At 45.5% G+C, this 18,829-nt stretch overlaps 1 protein-coding gene across 1 annotated transcript in view; it reads right to left on the reverse strand.

Moving 5' to 3' along the window:
• Positions 1-18,829, reverse strand: part of MYO7B (myosin VIIB) — an 84,263-nt gene that overhangs the window by 54,132 nt on the left and 11,302 nt on the right. The window contains exons 3-6 of the mRNA XM_086718318.1: positions 9,121-9,234; positions 7,720-7,872; positions 6,130-6,314; positions 2,772-2,893 (exon numbers count right to left, since the gene is read on the reverse strand). Of these exons, the coding sequence (XP_086574444.1) occupies positions 2,772-2,893; positions 6,130-6,314; positions 7,720-7,872; positions 9,121-9,234 (574 nt within the window). The remainder of the gene's footprint in view (positions 1-2,771; positions 2,894-6,129; positions 6,315-7,719; positions 7,873-9,120; positions 9,235-18,829) is intronic.

The following is an 18,829-nucleotide window of genomic DNA, read 5'->3' on the forward strand; positions in this document are numbered from 1 at the left end:
CTGGGTGGCTCAGCTGGTTGAGCATCCGACTTTGGCTCAGGTCATGATCTCATGGTCTGTGAGTTTGAGCCCCGCGTCAGGTTCTGCGCTGACAGCTCAGAGCCTGGAGCCTTCCTCGGATTCTGTGTCTCCCTCTCTCTGCCCATCCCCTGCTTGTGCTCTGTCTCTCCTCTCCTCTCCTCTCCTCTCCTCTCCTCTCCTCTCCTCTCCTCTCCTCTCCTCCTTTCTCTCTCTCTCTCAAAATAATAAACATTAAAAAATTTTTTTAATTTATAATTTGTCCTAAAAGACTGATTTCAAGACTCATTTGTGGGTTGGGTTGCAGTTTGAAAATACCACCATCCATCATTAGTCCCAAGAGAAGAAGGAAAAAGAGTCCTTGGTCTCTCCCCCTTGAGGAATCCCGACAGATAGCAGAGGCTCTGATAAGGACTAACTATGCTTCAGAAACCTACTTTGTGTGGTTCAACCCAGTGGCCAATCTCTCTTCGAGAAAACCTGATGTCGGCCCTTTTTGGTAGAAATTGTCAAGCTGATTCTACAATGTATATAGAAAAGTAAATGTGGCCACCAACAATGGCCAAGTTTGGAAAGAACAACACTGGAGGATGTGTGCTACCTGATTGAAAAACTGACTAAGCTCAGAACTCAAGACAGTGTGGTATTGGTGAAAGAGTAGTCAGAGAGAGCAATAGAACAGAATAGAGAATCCAGAAACAGACTCACACATGTATGATCAACTGAGTTTGGACAAAGGTGCAAAGGCCACTGAATGGAAAAAGAATAGTCTTCTTGGCAAATGGGCCTGAAATTCTTGGATATCCTTATGAAAGAAAACAAGAAACGAAAGGGAAGGAAAAAAAAGAAAAAAGCAGAAACTCGACTCAGACCTTGCACTATAGAGAAAATGAACACAAAATAGATACAGATCTAAATGTAAAACCGAAAACTGCACCACATCTAGAAGAAAATGTAGAAGAAAATCTCTGGGTTGAGCAAAGATTGCTTAAACACAACACTGAAAGCATAGTCAAGGAGAGAAACAAAGATAAATGGAACTTCATCGAAATCTAAAACATCTGGCCTCTGAAAGACACTGTCAGAACGGAGGAACAGACTACAGACTGGGGCAAAATATCTGCAAAACGCATATCTTATAAGGGGTTTGAATCCAGAATATATAGAGAGCTCCCAATTCATTAATAAGGAAACAATTTAAAAATGGGCAAAAGATTTGAACACATACAGAGAAGATACACAGATAGGAAATAAGCCCATGAAAAGATGCTCTACATCATTAGCCATGATGTGAGTCACCTGGGTGACTCAAGTCAGTTGAGCATCCAACTTCGGCTCACATCATGATCTCACAGTTCGTGGGTTTGAGCCCCGCATCAGGCTCTGTGCTGACAGCTCAGAACCTGGAGCCTGCGTTGGATTTTGTGTCTCCCTCTCTCTCTCTCTGCTCCTCCCCCATTCATGCTCTGTCTCTCAAATATAAATAAAAGTTAAAAAAAAAAAAAAAAAAAGGTAGCCAGCCCCAAAAGGCTGCAAACCATTTGATCTCATTTATATAACTTTACGGAAAAGATAAAGTGCTGACTCCCCGTGCAGTTTAAAATCTATGTATGACTTTTGACTCCTGCAAAACTTAACTACCAATAGCCTACTGTTGACTGGAAGCCTTACCAATAATACAGTCGATGAACACATACTTTGTAAGTTATATGTATTATATACTGTATTCTCACAATAAAGTTAAGCTAGAGAAAAGAAAATGTTATTGAAATCATAAGGAAGAGGAAATATATTTACAGCATTGTACTGTATTTATAAAAAAAAAATCCACATGTATCCACAGCGGACTTGTGCATGTCAAACCCTCATTATTCAAGGGTCAGCTCTACAGGGGAGAAAAGAGAAATCGGTGGTTGCCAAAAGCTGGCGTTGGGAAGAGAGGCCACGAGGGAAGTTTTGGGGTGATAGGAACATTCCATATCAGGACTATGATGGGCATTCTGACTGAGTTTGTCAAAACTCATAAAACTATAGATGAACTTTGTATATAAAACATCTCTCTGTTACAAAGAAACAGGAGAGAACCCACTGACCATGGCTGGGTACTGGGGGGTTGAGGTCCACATCTCTGGGCAACCCCCACCAGAGAATGAGTGAGGGGACGCTGAGGCCTGGCACGGTGCCCAGTGCAGGGCACTCATATAGGCACTTTGCTCTGGGCTCCACCTTAGGCTGACCAAGACCTGGGCAGATCTGTGTGTAGTGTGAACCTCATCCTGCCAATTCCACCTTCCCTTTCCTGAGTATCCTATGGGCATCCCAGTTGGGTGACATTTCCTGTCTGTTCCTGCCACCTCCCCCTTCATCTTGCAGGGTCACCCCTCATAGACCTCTTACAGACAGTCTTGACACAGGCTTAGCAACTGCTTCCCTGGTGGCTCAAGCAGACACACCCAGCATTTGCCAAACTGATTTCATCCCACAGCCTTTATTTAAAAGGAATACTTGTTTCAATCCCGTGAAAAACACGCTTAAAGAAAGCTTGTTTACAAGGTCATCAGTCTTTCCCATTCTGGCTTCCTGGGAGCCCCCACACTACCATCTACTTCGTGCTGGTCTTTCCTGTCCTGAGGGAACCTGAGTCATGGAAAGGGTATGGCCCATCCTGTCCTTCCCCATGGACACCTCCTGGCAGGAAGCTTCCAGCCTACAGGGCCTGGGGAGGAGGGCCAGTTGTGAGGGTGCCCACTTACCTTCCAGAATGGGGTTGGCCTCCAGGACCTGCTGTTCAATCCATGAATGCTGGCCGCTGACAGTGGCCAGGAACTGCAGGATGAGCTTGGTGGTCTCCGTCTTACCTGCCCCAGACTCACCACTGTGAAGAGGGCACACAGGGCATCAGTCAATAAACCAGCTGTTTCTTCAGTACCCCTAACTGTTCTGCAGACCCACCACAGGACTGCTTTCTGGTCTGAACAAAGATGCCCTCTCCCCCAAACCCCTGTGCACAAATCTCACCACATTCGCCCTGTGGGTCTCAGCTGTCTACTTTGTATTGGTTATTGGAGAGTTCGTCTTTTCTGCCCTGCTTGGATGGGAGCTCCTTGCAGGCATGGTTGTATCTGGTTCATTCCAGTGTCACCGGCCCAGTGCTCAGTAACTACTGATGAATGAATGGGACCAGATGGCACAATGTCTTGTTGTAATATCCTCTGCGTGAGCAGTGAGTTTATGTTGGCCAGATGGGAGACTGCATCAGTCCTTTTGAAAAGCAATGCAGCATAGGTATCAAAAACCTTCAGAATTACCCTGCCTTGAGCCTAAGAAAGCAATCCTAAAATCAGAAAAAGCTTTCTCCACAAAGCTCTCTGTTCACTAAAGTATTATTCATTTATCATCACAATTGCAGAAAATCCGGAGCACCTGGCTGGCTCAGTCAGTGGAGCTTGTGACTCGGAGTTGTAGGTTCAAGCCCCACATTGGGTGTAGACATGACTTAAAAAAAAAAATCTTAAAAAAGAACCATTGTGGAAAATCAGAAGTACCATAAAGTGGGGGTGATTAGTTATGGTCCCTCCAGTTAGAGAACACTAGAACCAAGTCTATATGGGGCTTTCAGTAAATGTGGGCAATGCCTATTAGGTACAGTAAAGTGACAAATGTCCACTGTCTTCAGTATAATTGTAACCAAGGGGGTAGGGGAAGCTGTCTCTTCCAGAAGTATCTAGCAATTTTTTCCAACAATATTTTTCTGAAATTTTGTAAAATTTTCATAGTGAATATATATTAATTTCATAATGGTGAGATATGAAAACTTGTTTTTAAAAGTTTCTTAAGGAGTTGAATTAAATTAAAAATATACTCAAATCTGGCACATAGCACACTCAGGTTAATAGGATTAATATTACTGTTATGGAGGCTTGAATATCACTTTTGTATCAATTACTTTTTATTATGGAAAATGTCAAACATTACAAATGGAGGCTTGGGGAGCCTGGATGGCTTAGTCAGTTAAGCGTCTGACTTCAGCTCAGGTCATGATCTTGTGGTTCGTGAGTTTGAGCCCCTCATCGGGCTCTGTGCTGACAGCTCAAAGCCTGGAGCCTATTTCAAGTTCTGTGTCTCCCTCTCTTTCCGTCCCTCCCCTGCTTGCTCTCTCTGTCTCTCTCAAAAATGAATAAACATTAAAGAAAAACTTAAAAAAAAAAAGTGGGGGCTGAATAGCGTCTTGCTAATGAAAGCACTTCTTCTCACCTGATCATAAGTGCAGACTCCCAGGCCCACCCAGGTCCCCTCAGTCAGAATCCAGGCTTTCACAAGTTCCCCAGGAGACTCCTGCACTTTACAGTTTGCATGAGGAACTCCCACAGTCCGATTCCCAGCTTCGACTCCTGGCCAATTTTGTTTCCTACCCTGTCCTATTTTGAAACAAATCTCAGACAAATATTGCTTCCTCTGAAAATATTAATTAAAAAAAAAGTTTTGATCAAAATGTCACAATCACTGCCTGCTGAGTCAGTCTGATCAGCAGACCTCTGCTGCTCACCGCAAACACCAGCTCCCCAAACAACCCTCCAAGGCAGAGATGGGATGCTGAGGGGAGAGCTGGGATGATTTTCTCATGGCCTTCATGGAGGGGAGGGCAAGAGGAGAAGGAAGTTTGGCTCAGAGTGAGGTTCTGTTCGTACAAAAAGCCACAGATCGGGGTACTCTACCCTCTTCTTGAGGCACTGCTGTCCTGGAAGTGGAGGCCGGCCTGGTGAGCTTCCTGGCCAGCGTGGGGCCCAGCTCTTGGGCAGTATGGGCAGACTCTTGCAGTGAGGCTGGTCTGCCTAGTCCTGGGGGGGGCGGGGGCAGATGGGGAGCACACAGAGCAGACAGGCAGAGCCCCAGAGGGAGACAAAGTACCAGCCCTCATTGGCACATAATTCCATTCACTTCTGGAAAAGTGGAAATCACCCCAGGATACCTCTCTGTCTTCTTTTCCAGTGTCCTGGGTTAGAATTCCCTATTTAGCAGCTGTGTGTCTCTGGGAAAGGATCTCAGCCTCTCTGGTGGGAGGTTTCCCACCCAACAGTAAAACAGGAATAAGAAGATCGACTTCAAAGTGCTGCTGAGAACAGCAAATGTGATCATCTCTTGCTATAGGACTTCATTCTGGTCTCTGTTCCAACATCCATCCTCAGAGAGGCTGTGCCTGGTCTGCCCTCCCTCTAGAACAACAGCCCATCACTGTCTTTCCTCTTTCCCTACAATGCTTTTCTTCAAAGCTCTCATTACCTGCTGCCCCCCCCCAAATTGGCTTATTTATTGTCTGTCTCCCCTTCTAGAATGTAAGCTCCATAAGGTAGGGATTTTAGTCCCTTTCATTTGCTGCTGTCTCCCCATGTTAGTACAGAACAGGTGTGCAACCAGAGCACAGTGGACCCTCAAATGAATGAATGAATGAATGGCTCTACTGTAGCTCCAAGCAATGTGCCCTGAGCCAAATTCCCCCTCCCCCTTCCTTTCCCTCTCTCCCTGCCTTCCCTCAGGAGGGCCTGTGCAGGAAGCAGGGAGGCCAGGCTAGGCAGAGGGCCTCTGAAGCAGGGTCAGGACCTGGATTGGAAGAGGACATGTCCCTCCTGGGCCCCAGAAACCTGAAAGCTGCCCACTGGAGCTGCTGCTACCCCTGTCCTCACCTGAGGGCTGCCCAGAGATTTTTGTGTGTGTGTGTGAGACATCACCTATTTGACCCCTGTGTTCCCAAGAAGCCATCCTGGGTCCCATTTCTAAAAGTGCCCATCCCCATTTCTCCTTCCTTGTCTGAGGAAATATTCACGAAGGCTGGGGCAGTGCAGGCCCTGCTGATGCAGTGGAAGAGCTGATTCTGAAGGAAGGAAGCCCTGGAGGGACCTGTCAGGGTGGAGGGGCAGTAGGGAGCAGGTGTAGGTGAGATGTGTGCCCTTGAGGAGGCTGTGTGCAGCTGAATGGGAGCCCCTAAATCAAACAGGACTTGTAGGCAGGCTGATTTGGAGAAGTTTAGGGAGAGGGGATGCTCCCTGCTTTACTAGAAACTAGTGCCTGGCCCATGTGATTCCCCAGGGACATGGGGAGTCTGACCCCCCCCACCTGATAACGCAGCACTGGTCCCTCTTATTCCTCTTCATGTTGAAATAGCAGTTGTTGGCGATGGCAAAGACGTGCGGTGGTAGCTCACCCATGTGGTGGTTGTAATACAGCTGCACCTGCTCCAGGGTGTAGAGGGGCAGCACCTGGAACGGGTTCACGGCCACCAGGATGGAGCCTGTGTATGTCTGGGGAAGGGAACAGGTGGTTAGTGCTCTCTGCTCTGAAGGCCAGATCTGCCTGGCCCTGACCTTGACCTTGAGTGTGGCCTGCTGAGGGCTACCAGGACTGGCTGAGTCTGGCGGGGAAGAGGAGTCTGATTCTGGGCCAGGGAGACAAGACATTCAGCTGGAAAGATGGGGATGTTCACCGCAAACAAAAGCTGGGGGTGAGTACATTCACAGGAAGATTAGATGAGGTCTTTGTTAAATGTTTAGCATTCTGTCTCGTGTTCAGAAGGCTCAATAAAAGTGGGCTGAATTTATGAAGTGAGACTTCACCTGCCTCTCACCTGACCACATGAGGCTGGTCAACAAGCGTAGCCTCCACTGATCCCTCCTAAGACCCCGTTCAGGACCACCTGGTTATCTGGAGCCCCCACTAGTCCTGGGAATGGGACAGGGAGAGCCACCTCATCAAGTCACATGATTATCCACATCCAAATTTTCATTTTAGGAATGGAGAGTTTAATGTCTCTGACTCCAAGGACTATGACAGCCAGATAAAAGAATGCAAGCATAAGCTCTTTGGAAAGGATAAACTGTAATTCACTTTAGCTTGTTGGCATTATCAGTCCCAGGATCTCTGAATCACATTCAGCCAGTGTGCACTCAGTGTATTCTATTGCCCGCTTCCACCACAGAGCCTCCTCACTCTCCTGACCAGCCCTCCCCTCTTTTCGGGGTCCCCTGTTCACTCATCCCTGAAGGGCTGCTCAGAGCCAAACCAGCCACCTTGAACTAGGAGAGGCCCAGGCAGGCAGTGACTTCATAGGCCACACCCACTCCGGGCGGGGCTGGAGCCAGTTTTGAATGCTCGGTCTTCTGGGAAAATCGCATTGGAAGGAGAATATGAGGCTTAGGGCTGGGGTGAGCCTCCCATCCACTGCCAGGTTTTGGGAGAAGGACCCACATCAATCTGCACGGCCCTCCTGACCATCACAGGACTCACTTCACAAGAGAGCAGGGGTCTGCTGCCTAGTGACCCTGTTTCTGCCAAATGCCTAGGAAGGAATATAAGACTATGCCCACCCCCCCTGGACTCTGGTCCACTTGGCCATCAGAGCAGGCCTTCCACTCAGCCACAGATGAAGGGGGGGCAGCACTAATTGAGCACCTACCGTGTGCTAGGGACTGTGCTGGCATGCTGCCTGTCAGCTTTCTGAGACTGCAAGGTATTATGATGCCAAGGAAAAGCGTTAAGTTCCTTGCCCACCTCACACAGTGAGGGCGGGGGTGGGGGTGGGTGGGTGGGGACTGAACCAGGTGTGCCTGGCTCCAAACCTCTGGTGCCTGTTTTTTTTTTTTTCCCCAGCCAGGAGGTCAGTGTACATGGACCAAGCCCCCTGAGCAGGGGGTGGAAACAGGGACTCACATAGATCTTGTGCTGCTGGTAACGGATCAGGAGATTGTGCACCATGTCTGCCTCACTCAGGTCCCCCAGGCGGATCATGTCGTCCACACCTTGCATTGAATTGGGGTGCATGGGGCTGAGGGTATCAAGGTCCTCTGCTCGGATCCAGTGTTCCTGGAACAAAGGGCACAGATTCCCCTGAGGGGTGGCCTCCACATGGGCCAAACCACTGCACCTCTTCTCCAAGTTCTCAGCACATCAGCTGACCTGGTGGCCTGAGTCTCTGGCTGAGGTCAAGGAAAACCTGAGGGAGGATCGGGGCAGTTTGCAGTTGGAGAAAGGACGTGTCTAGAGCCAGGGGTCAGTGTGAAGCCAGGCGTCAGTGTGAAGCCAAGCGTCAGTGTGAAGCCAGGCGTCTGTGTAAAGCCAGGTGTCAGTGTGAAGCCAGGCGTCTGTGTGAAGCCAGGTGTCAGTGTGAAGCCAGGCATCTGTGTGAAGCCAGGGGTCAGTGTGAAGCCAGGGCTAATGGTGAATTTCAGACCAGGGTCAGAGTAGCTTGTAGCCAGAAGTCAGATTTGGCTGTCATTGAGATCAGGGGCAGGATCACTTGGGGGCCTCACAGATGGCTGGAATAAAAGCATGCAAGTAAAAGTGCTTTGTAAACTGTAAAACATCACTTTGCAAATGGAAGATATAATCATTCATGTTTTACTGGCCCCCTAATATGCAGCTTACAGGTCATAGCCTAGAAACTTCTCCCTGGAGGCCAAGTCTCCACATACCCCATGCTGCATCACCTCAGCAAAGAAGTTTGCCTGAGGGGGGACTGAAGGGATGAGCTGGACCCCTAGCCCTGCATGCCCTTCCTCATGGCACCACACTTGGCTGACGCTACCCCCCAACCCCCAGATGGCTGAGCTGCAACCCTGCAGGCCACCCCAGCTTCCACGTCTCTCTCACCTGGGCTGTTCTGTTCAGTACCAGCTGAGCCTCGTCTTCTTCCTCCTCACATTCTGGGGCCCTCCTCTCCTCAAAGAACACCTTTCCTTCTCTCCTCCTGGTCTCCAGGCTTACCCTCCTTTACTTGGCAAAGCAGCTTTCTGCCACCCTCTCCTCTCTGTCACAGCCCCTTCCTCACTTCCCTATTTCCTACTTCCCTTAATTGGCCTAGTTTTCCATCTACCTACTCACTCCTTGCTCTTTCATTATAGAAACATTCCCCAAGACAGACACATGATGTCCCCCATGACAGGACCCCACTGTGGTCTGTTCTACTGGGTAGGTTTCCCCCCATCTGGGCTCTGAAACCCCTGGTGTTGGAGAGCAGTGACAGAAGAGGAAAGGGGCTCAGGGTCCTAGAGGGGTGGGGTTGGGGTGGGGCTGAGAGGGCCCAGCCTCCCTGAAGAGCCTGGCCACACTGACCTTGCCCTCATCATCTTCAACCAAGATCTTGCCAGGCTTTGTTTCCTTGATGATGCACCCAATAGCCACGCTGGTCTTGTTGGCAGGGAGGGGGTTCAGCCACACATGGTCACCCTGGACAGAAGAGAGAAGACAGTGGTCAAACACCTGTTCCATGTTCCCTTTCCTGCTCAAGACTTACCTCTCCTGGGGGCCGTCTTTTCCAATGCTCTCTTCATATCCCCTCCTCCTCTTTCCCTCTCCTTCTTATTCCCTCTCTCCTTTCCCACTCTCTCTTGCTCTTGCCAGGATGGCAGTGGGAGGTAGCAATGGAAGATTCTCTGGCCTACCTTGGTTCTAGGAAACAGACAAGCCATATTTGCAGGAAAACAGTCCCACCGTGAGGTGGAAAAAGAGTCTTTGCCCTGTGAATAGCCCTATAGGACCAAAACCCGTTGGGTGAGGAGAAGCAAAGACTAAAATCTCATAGGTTTCTGCTAGCCTGTGACATGGCATTGACCCGTATGAACTTCCTTCTGACCCAAGAAAGCTCACCCCATTCAAAGAAGAGTAATCCCCAAACCAGCACAGGTCTACATACAAAGATACTGAAATCCAACAGGAGGAAAGGAGCAAGTGACTAATACCAGGAAAAACAAACAAACCAACAAAACTCAGAGAACAGTGGAAGTTGTGGCCAAGTATTTCACCATAGTTTCCAAAAATGTACTGAAGAGTAGATCAGAAGCAAGAGCTCAGAAATTAGATGCTGAGACAAGTGAAAGGGATGAGAATTGAGTTGGTAAACCTCAAAAAAGAAATGGAAGAGATAACATGGACCAGGAATGAAAGCAGAATTGGAAACAACAGAAAAACAATCACTGCTATAAACATAGTAAAGATCACTGAAGACAGGAGGAGAGGACGAGCTGAATGACAGAGAAATTTTTTAAATGAGGATTAGGAAGAAAAGGATAGATTGGGAAGATGGACAAAAATACGTGGGCACCCAAAGAAGATAACTGGAAATAAAACCCAGGAAGATTATTTAAAGATATAATTCAAGACAACTTTCCAGATATTAAAGAAACCTTGCATCTATAGATTGAAAGCACATCAGGTACCAGGATACAATGACAAAGAAAAATCAGCTCCAGGACATATACTAGTAAAGGTTTTTGAGCTTTGAAAACAAAGATGAGTTCACTTCTAAGGAGAAAGTTCAGGACAAATTCAAATCCTATAGAGAGCTGAACAACTAAAAGATCTCAAGAAAAGAGCAACCTACCTATTAGTATGGCCACTACCAAAAGAACAGAAAACATCAAGTGTTAGAGGCACTGGAACTGTTATACACTGCTGGTGGGATTGTAAACTGGTACAGCCACTGGGGAAAATAATAGGGAGATTCCTCAAAAAAGTGAAAATGTATATACCATATGACCTAGCAATCCCACTTCTGAGTGTACATCCAAAGAAATTCAAAGAAGGATTGTAAAGACATATGTGCACTCCTATGTTCATTGCAGCATTATTCACAATAGCCATAGGTGAAAGCAATCCAAGTGCCCATTAACATATGAATAAACAAACAAAATGTGATGTATACATGCAAAGGAATATCCTCAAAGTGGAAGGAAATCCTGTTATGTGGTACAGTATGGGTGGACCTCAAGGACATCATGCCAAGTGAGATATGCTAGTCACAAAAAGACAAATACTCCATGATTCCACTATAAGAAGTATCTAAAAGAGTTGGGGCATGTGGATGGCTTAGATGGTTGAGCGTCAGACTTTGGCTCAGGTCATGATCTCACAGTTCATGGGTTCAAGCCCCACATCGGGCTCTGTGCTGACAGCTCAAAGCCTGGAGCCTGCTTTGGATTCTGTGTCTCCCTTTCTCTTTGCCCCTCCCCTGTTCTCTCTCTCTCTCTCTCTCTCTCTCTCTCTCTCTCTCTCTCTCTCAAAAGTAAATAAGCCTTAAGAAAAAAAGAAGTATCTAAAATAATCAAAATCACAGAAACAGAAAATAGAAAGGTGGTTGCCAAGGGCTGGAGGAGGAATGAGGGAAAATAGTGTTTAGTGAACACAGAATTCCAAGTTTACAAGATCAAAAGTTCTTAGGTCTGGGGCTGCCTGGGTAGCTCAGTCAGTTAAGCAGCTGACTTCAGCTCAGGTCATCATCTTGCGGTTCATGTGTTCGAGCCCCGTGTCTGGCTTTGTGCTAACAGCTCAGAGCCTGGAACCTGCTTCTGATTCTGTGTCTCCCTTTCTCTCTGCCCCTCCCCTGCTTACACTCTGTCTCTCTCTCCCTCTCAAAAATAAATAAACATTTTTTAAAAATTAAAAAAAAAGTTCTCAGATCTGTTGCACAACAATGTGAATATACTTGATGCTGAACTGTGTGCTTAAAAATGGTAAATTTAGCATTAGGCATTTTTTTTTTTTTTTACCACAATGAAAAAAGAAAGAAAAAAGAAATCCAGTAACTTTTTACCCAGCCAAATCGTCCTTCCTGTATAAAGGTAACAAACATTTTTGAAGATACAATATTATTCCCATAAGCCTTCTAGAAAAAAAAAAAACTGGGGAAGAAAGTTCAGTCAATAGTACAAGGAATAAAAATAGATCCACATCGACACTCATGATCATGAAGTTTCAAAATACTTGGGACGAAGAGAAAATCATGAAAGCTTTCAGAGAGAAAAAAATAGATTTTGTACAAAGGCTCAAAAATGAGAATGGTTGGCACAAAAACAAACACTCAGATCAATGGAACAGAATACAGAACCCAGAAATGGACCCACAAACATATGGCCAACTAATCTTTGACAAAGCAGGAAAGAATATCCAATGGAATAACGACAGTCTCTTCAGCAAGTGGTGCTGGAAAAACTGGACAGCGACATGCAGAAAAATGAACCTGGACAACTTTCTTACACCATACACAAAAATAAACTCAAAATGGATGAAAGACTTAAATGTAAGACAAGAAACCAACAAAATCCTATAGGAGAAAGCAAGGCACAAACCTCTTTGACCTTGGCTGCAGCAACTTCTTACTGAACACATCTTCAGAGGCAAGGGAAACAAAAGCAAAAATGAACTATTGGGACCTCATCAAAGTAAAAAGCTTCTGCACAGCAAAGGAAACAATCAGAAAAACTAAAAGGCAACTGACAGAATGGGAGAAGATATTTGCAAACGACATATCAGATAAAAGGTTAGTATTCAAAATCTATAAAGAATTTATCCAACTCAACACCCAAAAAACAAATAATGCAGTGACGAAATGGGCAAAAGACATGAATAGACACTTCTCCAAGAAGACATGCAGATGGCCAACTGACACATGAAAAAATGCTCAACATTACTTATCATCAGGGAAATACAAATAAAAACCACAATGAGATACCAGCTCACACCCATCAGAATGGCTAACATTAACAAGTCAGGCAACAACAGATGTTGGCAAGGATAGGGAGAAAGAGGATCTCTTTTGCACTGCTGGTGGGAATGCAAGCTGGTGCAGCCATGCTGGACAACAGTATGGAGGTTCCTCAAAAAATTAAAAATAGAACTACCTACGACCCACCAATTGCACTGCTAGGTATTTATCCAAGGGATACAGGTATGCTGTTTCAAAGGGACACGTGCACCCCAATGTTTATAGCAGCATTATCCACAATAGCCAAAGTATGGAAAGAGCCCAAATGTCCATCAATGGATGAATGGATAAAGAAGATGTGGTATATATGTACAATGGAGTATTACTCTGCAATCAAAAAAGAATGAAATCTTGCCATTTGCGAATATGTGGATGGAACTAGAAGATATTATGCTAAGCAGAATTATTTGGTCAGAGAAAGACAAATATCATATGACTTCACTCATATGAGGACTTTAAGACACAGAACATATGTACACAAGGGAAGGGAGGTAAAAATAATATAAAAAGAGGGAGGGGGACAAAACATAAGAGACTCTTAAATATGGAGAACAGAGGGTTACTGGAGAGGTTGTGGAAGGGTGGATGAGCTAAATGGGTAAGGGACATTAAGGAATCTACTCCTGAAGTCATTGTTGCACTATATGGTAACTAATTTGGATGTAAATTAAAAAAATAAAATAAAATAAATTAATTTAATTTAATATTAAAAATTAAATTAACAATTGTGTTGCATTATGCTAAAAAAAATGAGAATGGTGTCAGATTTCTCAACAGTAATGCTGGAAGCCAGAAGACAACATGGAATAAACATCTTCACAATTCTCAGGGAAAATTCTGTCCAGTACGGAATCCCATGCCCAGCTGACACATGTGAATAAATGTATTTTAGATATGCAAGTTGTTACTCCTTCTCAGAAAGCTATTGCAGGATGTGCTAGATCAAAATGAGGGAGTAATCCAAGAGAAAGACCTCAGGTCCAGGAGTAGGGAGTCAGTACAAAGGAGAGACAAAAGGCATATTCAGACTGGCTGTGAAGGAGCTCCCAAGATGATGTCAAGATGTGTGCCTCAGAAATACAAGACATAGTCTAGATATCACAAGTCAGCAACTCTGGGAAAAATTTCCCTCTGAGGATGAAACTGGTTGACCTCCTGATGAGTCAGAACATTTTGAGAGAAGACTGACATGTCTGGGAGAAAGTGGGGGTGTTAAAGGCATGAAAAATACACAGAAACCTTAGCAGGTGGGGAAAAGACAATTACAAAGTCTAGCAAAGGAAAGCACGGTGCTTAGAGTACGCTGGCTCACTTCAGGGTAGCATTTACTTAGATAAAATAAGTAAACTCAATATGCAGATCTGATCAAAGCTAGGTTTAACAATTTGGGGAGGACAGAGACATGAGTAGCATACTTGTGAGTGCCCGGAGGGGGGTAGGCTCATGGAGCTAGGGCCTTTCTTACATGTCAGGAAGTCAGTCATCGATGATGCCTGAACCCAAAAACTCCAGTAGCACTGTGAGCCTGTTCTTTCCAGACACAGAGGGAAATACCCAAGAATCAATAGCAGGCTTGACAGTGGTCACCTCTGGGGAAGAGGCAGTGGGAAACTGATTCTTTAAACGGTATGTCTGTACAATTTTATAAAAATGGAAGCCAAATTAAAAAAGAACTGCAGGGGCGCCTGAGTGGCTCAGTCGGTTAAGCGTCCAACTTCGGCTCAGGTCATGATCTCACGGTCCATGAGTTCAAGCCCCACGTCAGGCTCTGTGCTGACAGTTCAGAGCCTGGAGCCTGCTTACGATTCTGTGTCTCCCTCTCTCTGACCCTCCCCTGTTCATGCTCTGTCTCTCTCTGTCTCAAAACTAATAAATAAACATTAAAAAAAATTTTTTTTAAAAAAAGAACTGCAAGGAACAGTTGCTGCAGGATACAGAAAACCAGTTTGACAACATACTGGGCCCAGTGAACGAATCAGATCATACCAGACACCTCAGAGATCCCGGAGAAGCTTTCTTCCAAAGAGGATGAAATTGTAGCATGCAGCTGAAGCCGCTGGCAGATCATCAAAGCAAGATTGAAAGTCAAAGGCAGACGATGGGCATCTCACAGCAAACTTGACCTTAACCAGAGATGAACAAGAGAGGCACCATGTCCAATCCAGACTGCGGAGGCATGAGCCCCACATGGGCTGGAAGAAGAAATCAAAGAACATGACTTTTGTTCCCTCCATTTGGCCAAAGCTCTACTAGGAAATAAATGAGAAGCCACATCACAGAAAATAGAGCTTCTTCATGACCTCCATCAGCAGGAAAAGACTGCAAGAGCTGCCGAATCAGGAAAAGAATGGAGAAGAGAAATAGCATCTCTCAGCCATGAAGAAAGTAAGAGTGTCTATGGAGACTCATGAAATGGAGGAGGAGTTGAAGAAAGCAGGGAGATGTGAGGAGTCCTGGGAGTCCTCCTTGCTCTGCGTGATAGGAAATACATGACAGCTGGGTGCGGGAAGAGCTCTTGCTGGAGAGAATGTGGGAGTGCCCCAGCATGAGACAGAAACTACTGCAAAGGCCAGAAGCCATGAACAACCCACTCCCTGGAGACCTGGTCCTTCATACTAATGTCTCCCAAGAAAGGTGGCCTCTTTTGGCCTCCTCACTGAAACGGCACTGTGCCCTGATACCTTGTGCCCACCTGCCACGTCTTTCTCTTCCCAAAGTAGAAGAGGTGGACCTAGAGATGGTCTATGCCTGCATATAGTCAGATAGATGAAGACTCAGATGAGTCATCAAGGGAGCTCCAGCAGCAGGCCTGGTCTAAGCTCCAGTGCAGGCCCATCAGTAGACCCACAGCAGCCTGTCCCCTCTGCAGGGACAGATGGCATGGTTACTGCTGGTGCCAAAGACCTTGTTTTTCTCAGGAATGTCTCACAGTGCCTGGGCATTGTATCCCCTCCCTATCTGATGAAGTATGGTTGAAGATAAGGTATGATTGATTTGTCAACAAACAAACGTTTATGACTTTGTGCACTGGAGACTGGGCCGATCTAAGAGAGGTGCTTTAAATTTCAAAATAATTCCAACCAGTCTTCTGCATTGAATAGTTCCCAGCCCCTCTGCACACAGATATGTAAACATTCATAGTCCTCATTTGGAAGGAAGATGGGGTTTCATTAATGTGACTGAAAACCGTGCTCTGCCCAGGGCCTTGGGGTGGCTCAGAATGTGTGCCAGCACCAGGATCTCGGTTTCCTCACTTGCCCATAGGGTGGGGGGTGAAGAAGCTGGTGATGACGGCAAAGAGAAAGATCTATTTACATGTTCATCCTTAAGTCAGCTATCTTGTGTGTGCATCCTTGTGATGGGATCCCCAAAGCCAAAATCAGGGACAATCTAATGGTTGAACAATACATGAGCAACGCAAGGCCTAATCACCTTCTTTAAAAGACTTCAACTTTTGTTTGAGGACTCACCCCTCCCCAATTCATGGGGTTCTTGGTGAGCACCATCCCGTCCAGCTCAGGGGTGGGGCAAGTGATACAGCCCAGTGTACTCATCCTATCCCCTCAGCTGCCAGAAAGGGAGGCTGTATACAATGCACAATTTGTAAATCCTTAGTGTGTGGTCAAGGCCAGCACTGTCCAATAGAAATACAGCTCAAACCGCATGTGTAATTGAAAATGTTCTAAAAAAAAAAAATGAAAAATTTTCTAGCGGCCACCTTTAAAATGTAAAGAAAAACAGGTGAAATTAATGTTATGAATGCTGTTATTTTTTTATTTTCAGTTTTTATTTGAATTCAAGTTAGTTAACATATATGGTAAAATTGGTTCCAGGTATAGAATGTAGTGATTCATCACTTACATACAACACCTGGCGCTCATCACAAGTGCCCAGCACCTATCTAGCCCATCCTGCCACCCACTTCCCTCCATCAACCCTCAATTTGTTCTCTATGGTTGAGTCTCTTAAGGTTTGCTTTCCTCTCTCTCTCTCTTTTTTTCCCTTCCCCTATGTTCATCTGTTTTAAATTCCACGTGAGTGAAATCATACGGTATTTGTTTTTCTCTGACTTACTTCACTTAGTATGATGCACTCTAGCTCCATCCACATCATTGCAAATGGAAAGATTTCATTCTTTTTGATGGCTGATTAATATTCCATTGTATATATACACCACTTTTTATTTATCCTTTGGTGGGTAGACATTTGGGCTGTTTCCATAGTTTGGCTATTTTTGATAATGCTGCTATAAACACCAGGGTGCATGTATCCCCTCAAATCTATATTTTTGTATCCTTTGGGTAAATACCTAGTAGTGCAATTGCTGGGTCATAGAGTAGTTCTATTTTTGACTTTTTAAGGAAACTCTGTACTGTTTTCCAGAGTGGCTGCACCAGAATGTTGTTATTTAACCCAATATTCAAAATATTATCATTTAAACAGGTAAGAAATGTAAAAATTGTTAATGAGATATTTTACATTCTTTGGACTGAGTCCTTGGATCTGGCATGTGCTTTAGACTTACAGCACATCCCGATTCAATGCAGACATATTTGTAGCACCTGGGGTTCATGACCACCACAGTGGACAGAGCAGATTCAGCCCTGGCACTTACCACCTGCTCCCAGTACTTTCCCAGATGCACCATGACCTGGATCCCTTTGGGCCTTTGCATGTGCTGTTTCCTTAGTCTAGACCACTGTCACCCACTGTACACATTCAGAACATCTAGTGGTCCTAATGTTGTTATCAAAGTTTGGGATTATGTGAGACTTCCAATGACCCTATGTAATCCTGTGACAATGGTATCGTTATTCCTATTTAACCACGAAGATGTAAGTGGTAGTGTTGGGATTTGAACCATGCCGGTCTGTCTCTAAGAGGTGGCCAGAGAAATCAGGAGAAGGAGGTTGAAAGAGGTTGGAGGAAGACTGGAGGAGTGGGTATCAGCTGACTAGGGTAACAGGTGGCTAGTTCGCGTGTGGTCTTTGCACCTCACAAGCTGTAGCTGTGTCTCCCCACTCCTGGGCAGGACCACTGGGTCAGAAAGGGCACTGCCCCTGATGTCCTGAGAAGTCTCAGACAGCCCCCATGTTCATCTGACTAGTGGTAAAACTAAGGTCTAGAGAATGGAAAGCCTGGCCAAGGTCATACAGCAAGCAACTGGCAGAGCAATGAGTTAGCCATATTCTTTGAGGAAGGACCCCTCAGCTGCTGCTGGAGAAACCCCCACCTCACTCCCAGCCTGGGGTATACTTCTGAAGTGCAAAAATCAAATTTCTCTCGAGTCCTATTTTATCAAAAGAGTTTACAGGGTGCCTGGGTGGCTCAGTCGGTTAAGTATCTGACTTTGGCTCAGGTCGTGATCTCATGGTTCACGAGTTCAAGCCCGTCATCAGGCACTCTGCTGTCAGCACAGAGCCTGCTTTGGATCCACCTGCCTCTCAAAAATAAATAAACATTAAAAAATTTGTTTAAAGATTTTTATTAGCCTGGGGGGGGCGGGGTCCACTGCTAATTGTTTTCAAAAAGATACTTTTTTCCATAATGTAGTTATTCAACATGTTTGAGTTTTCTCAACAATATAGGTTAAAGTAAACATTAAAGCCCGTTGTAGACTAAATTCATATGTCAAAGCTCTATCCCCCAGTGTAACTGTATTTGGAGATACAGCCTTTAAAATGGTAATCAAGGTTGGGGCACCTGGGTGGCTCAGTCAGTTAAGCATCCGACTTCAGCTTGGGTCATGATCTCACAGCTTGTGAGTTTGAGCCTCTTGTTGGGCCCTCTGCTGTTAGTGCAGAGCTGCCCTTCCCCTGCTCGTGCACGTGTTCTCTCTCTCTCTCTCTCTCAAAAATAAATAAACATCTTTTTTTTAAGTAATTAAGGGGGTCTCCTAGGTGGCTCAGTCGGTTGAGCGTTCAACTTCAGCTCAGGTCATGATCTTGCAGTTGACGAGTTCAAGCCCCGCATGAGGCTCTGTTCTGACAGCTCAGAGCCTGAAGCCTGCTTTGGATTCTGTGTCTCCCTCTCTCTCTGCCCCTCCCTCACTCATGCTCTGTCTCTATCTCAAAAATAAAATAAACATTAAAGAATTTAAAAAAAAAAGTAATTAAGGTTAAAGAGGTCAAAGAGGTAGAGCCCTAACCTGGTGGGATTGGTGTCCTTATAAGAGGAAGAGACACCAGAGAACTCTCTCTCTCTGTGTGACAAGAAGGAAAGCCATGTGAGAAGGTGGCTATCTGCAAGCCAGAAAGAGAGGTGTCACCAGACACAAACCCT

The sequence above is a fragment of the Puma concolor genome, chromosome C1 (genome assembly GCF_028749965.1).
Source record: "Puma concolor isolate L17-30 chromosome C1, mPumCon1.1.hap2, whole genome shotgun sequence".
Taxonomy (NCBI): domain Eukaryota; kingdom Metazoa; phylum Chordata; class Mammalia; order Carnivora; family Felidae; genus Puma; species Puma concolor.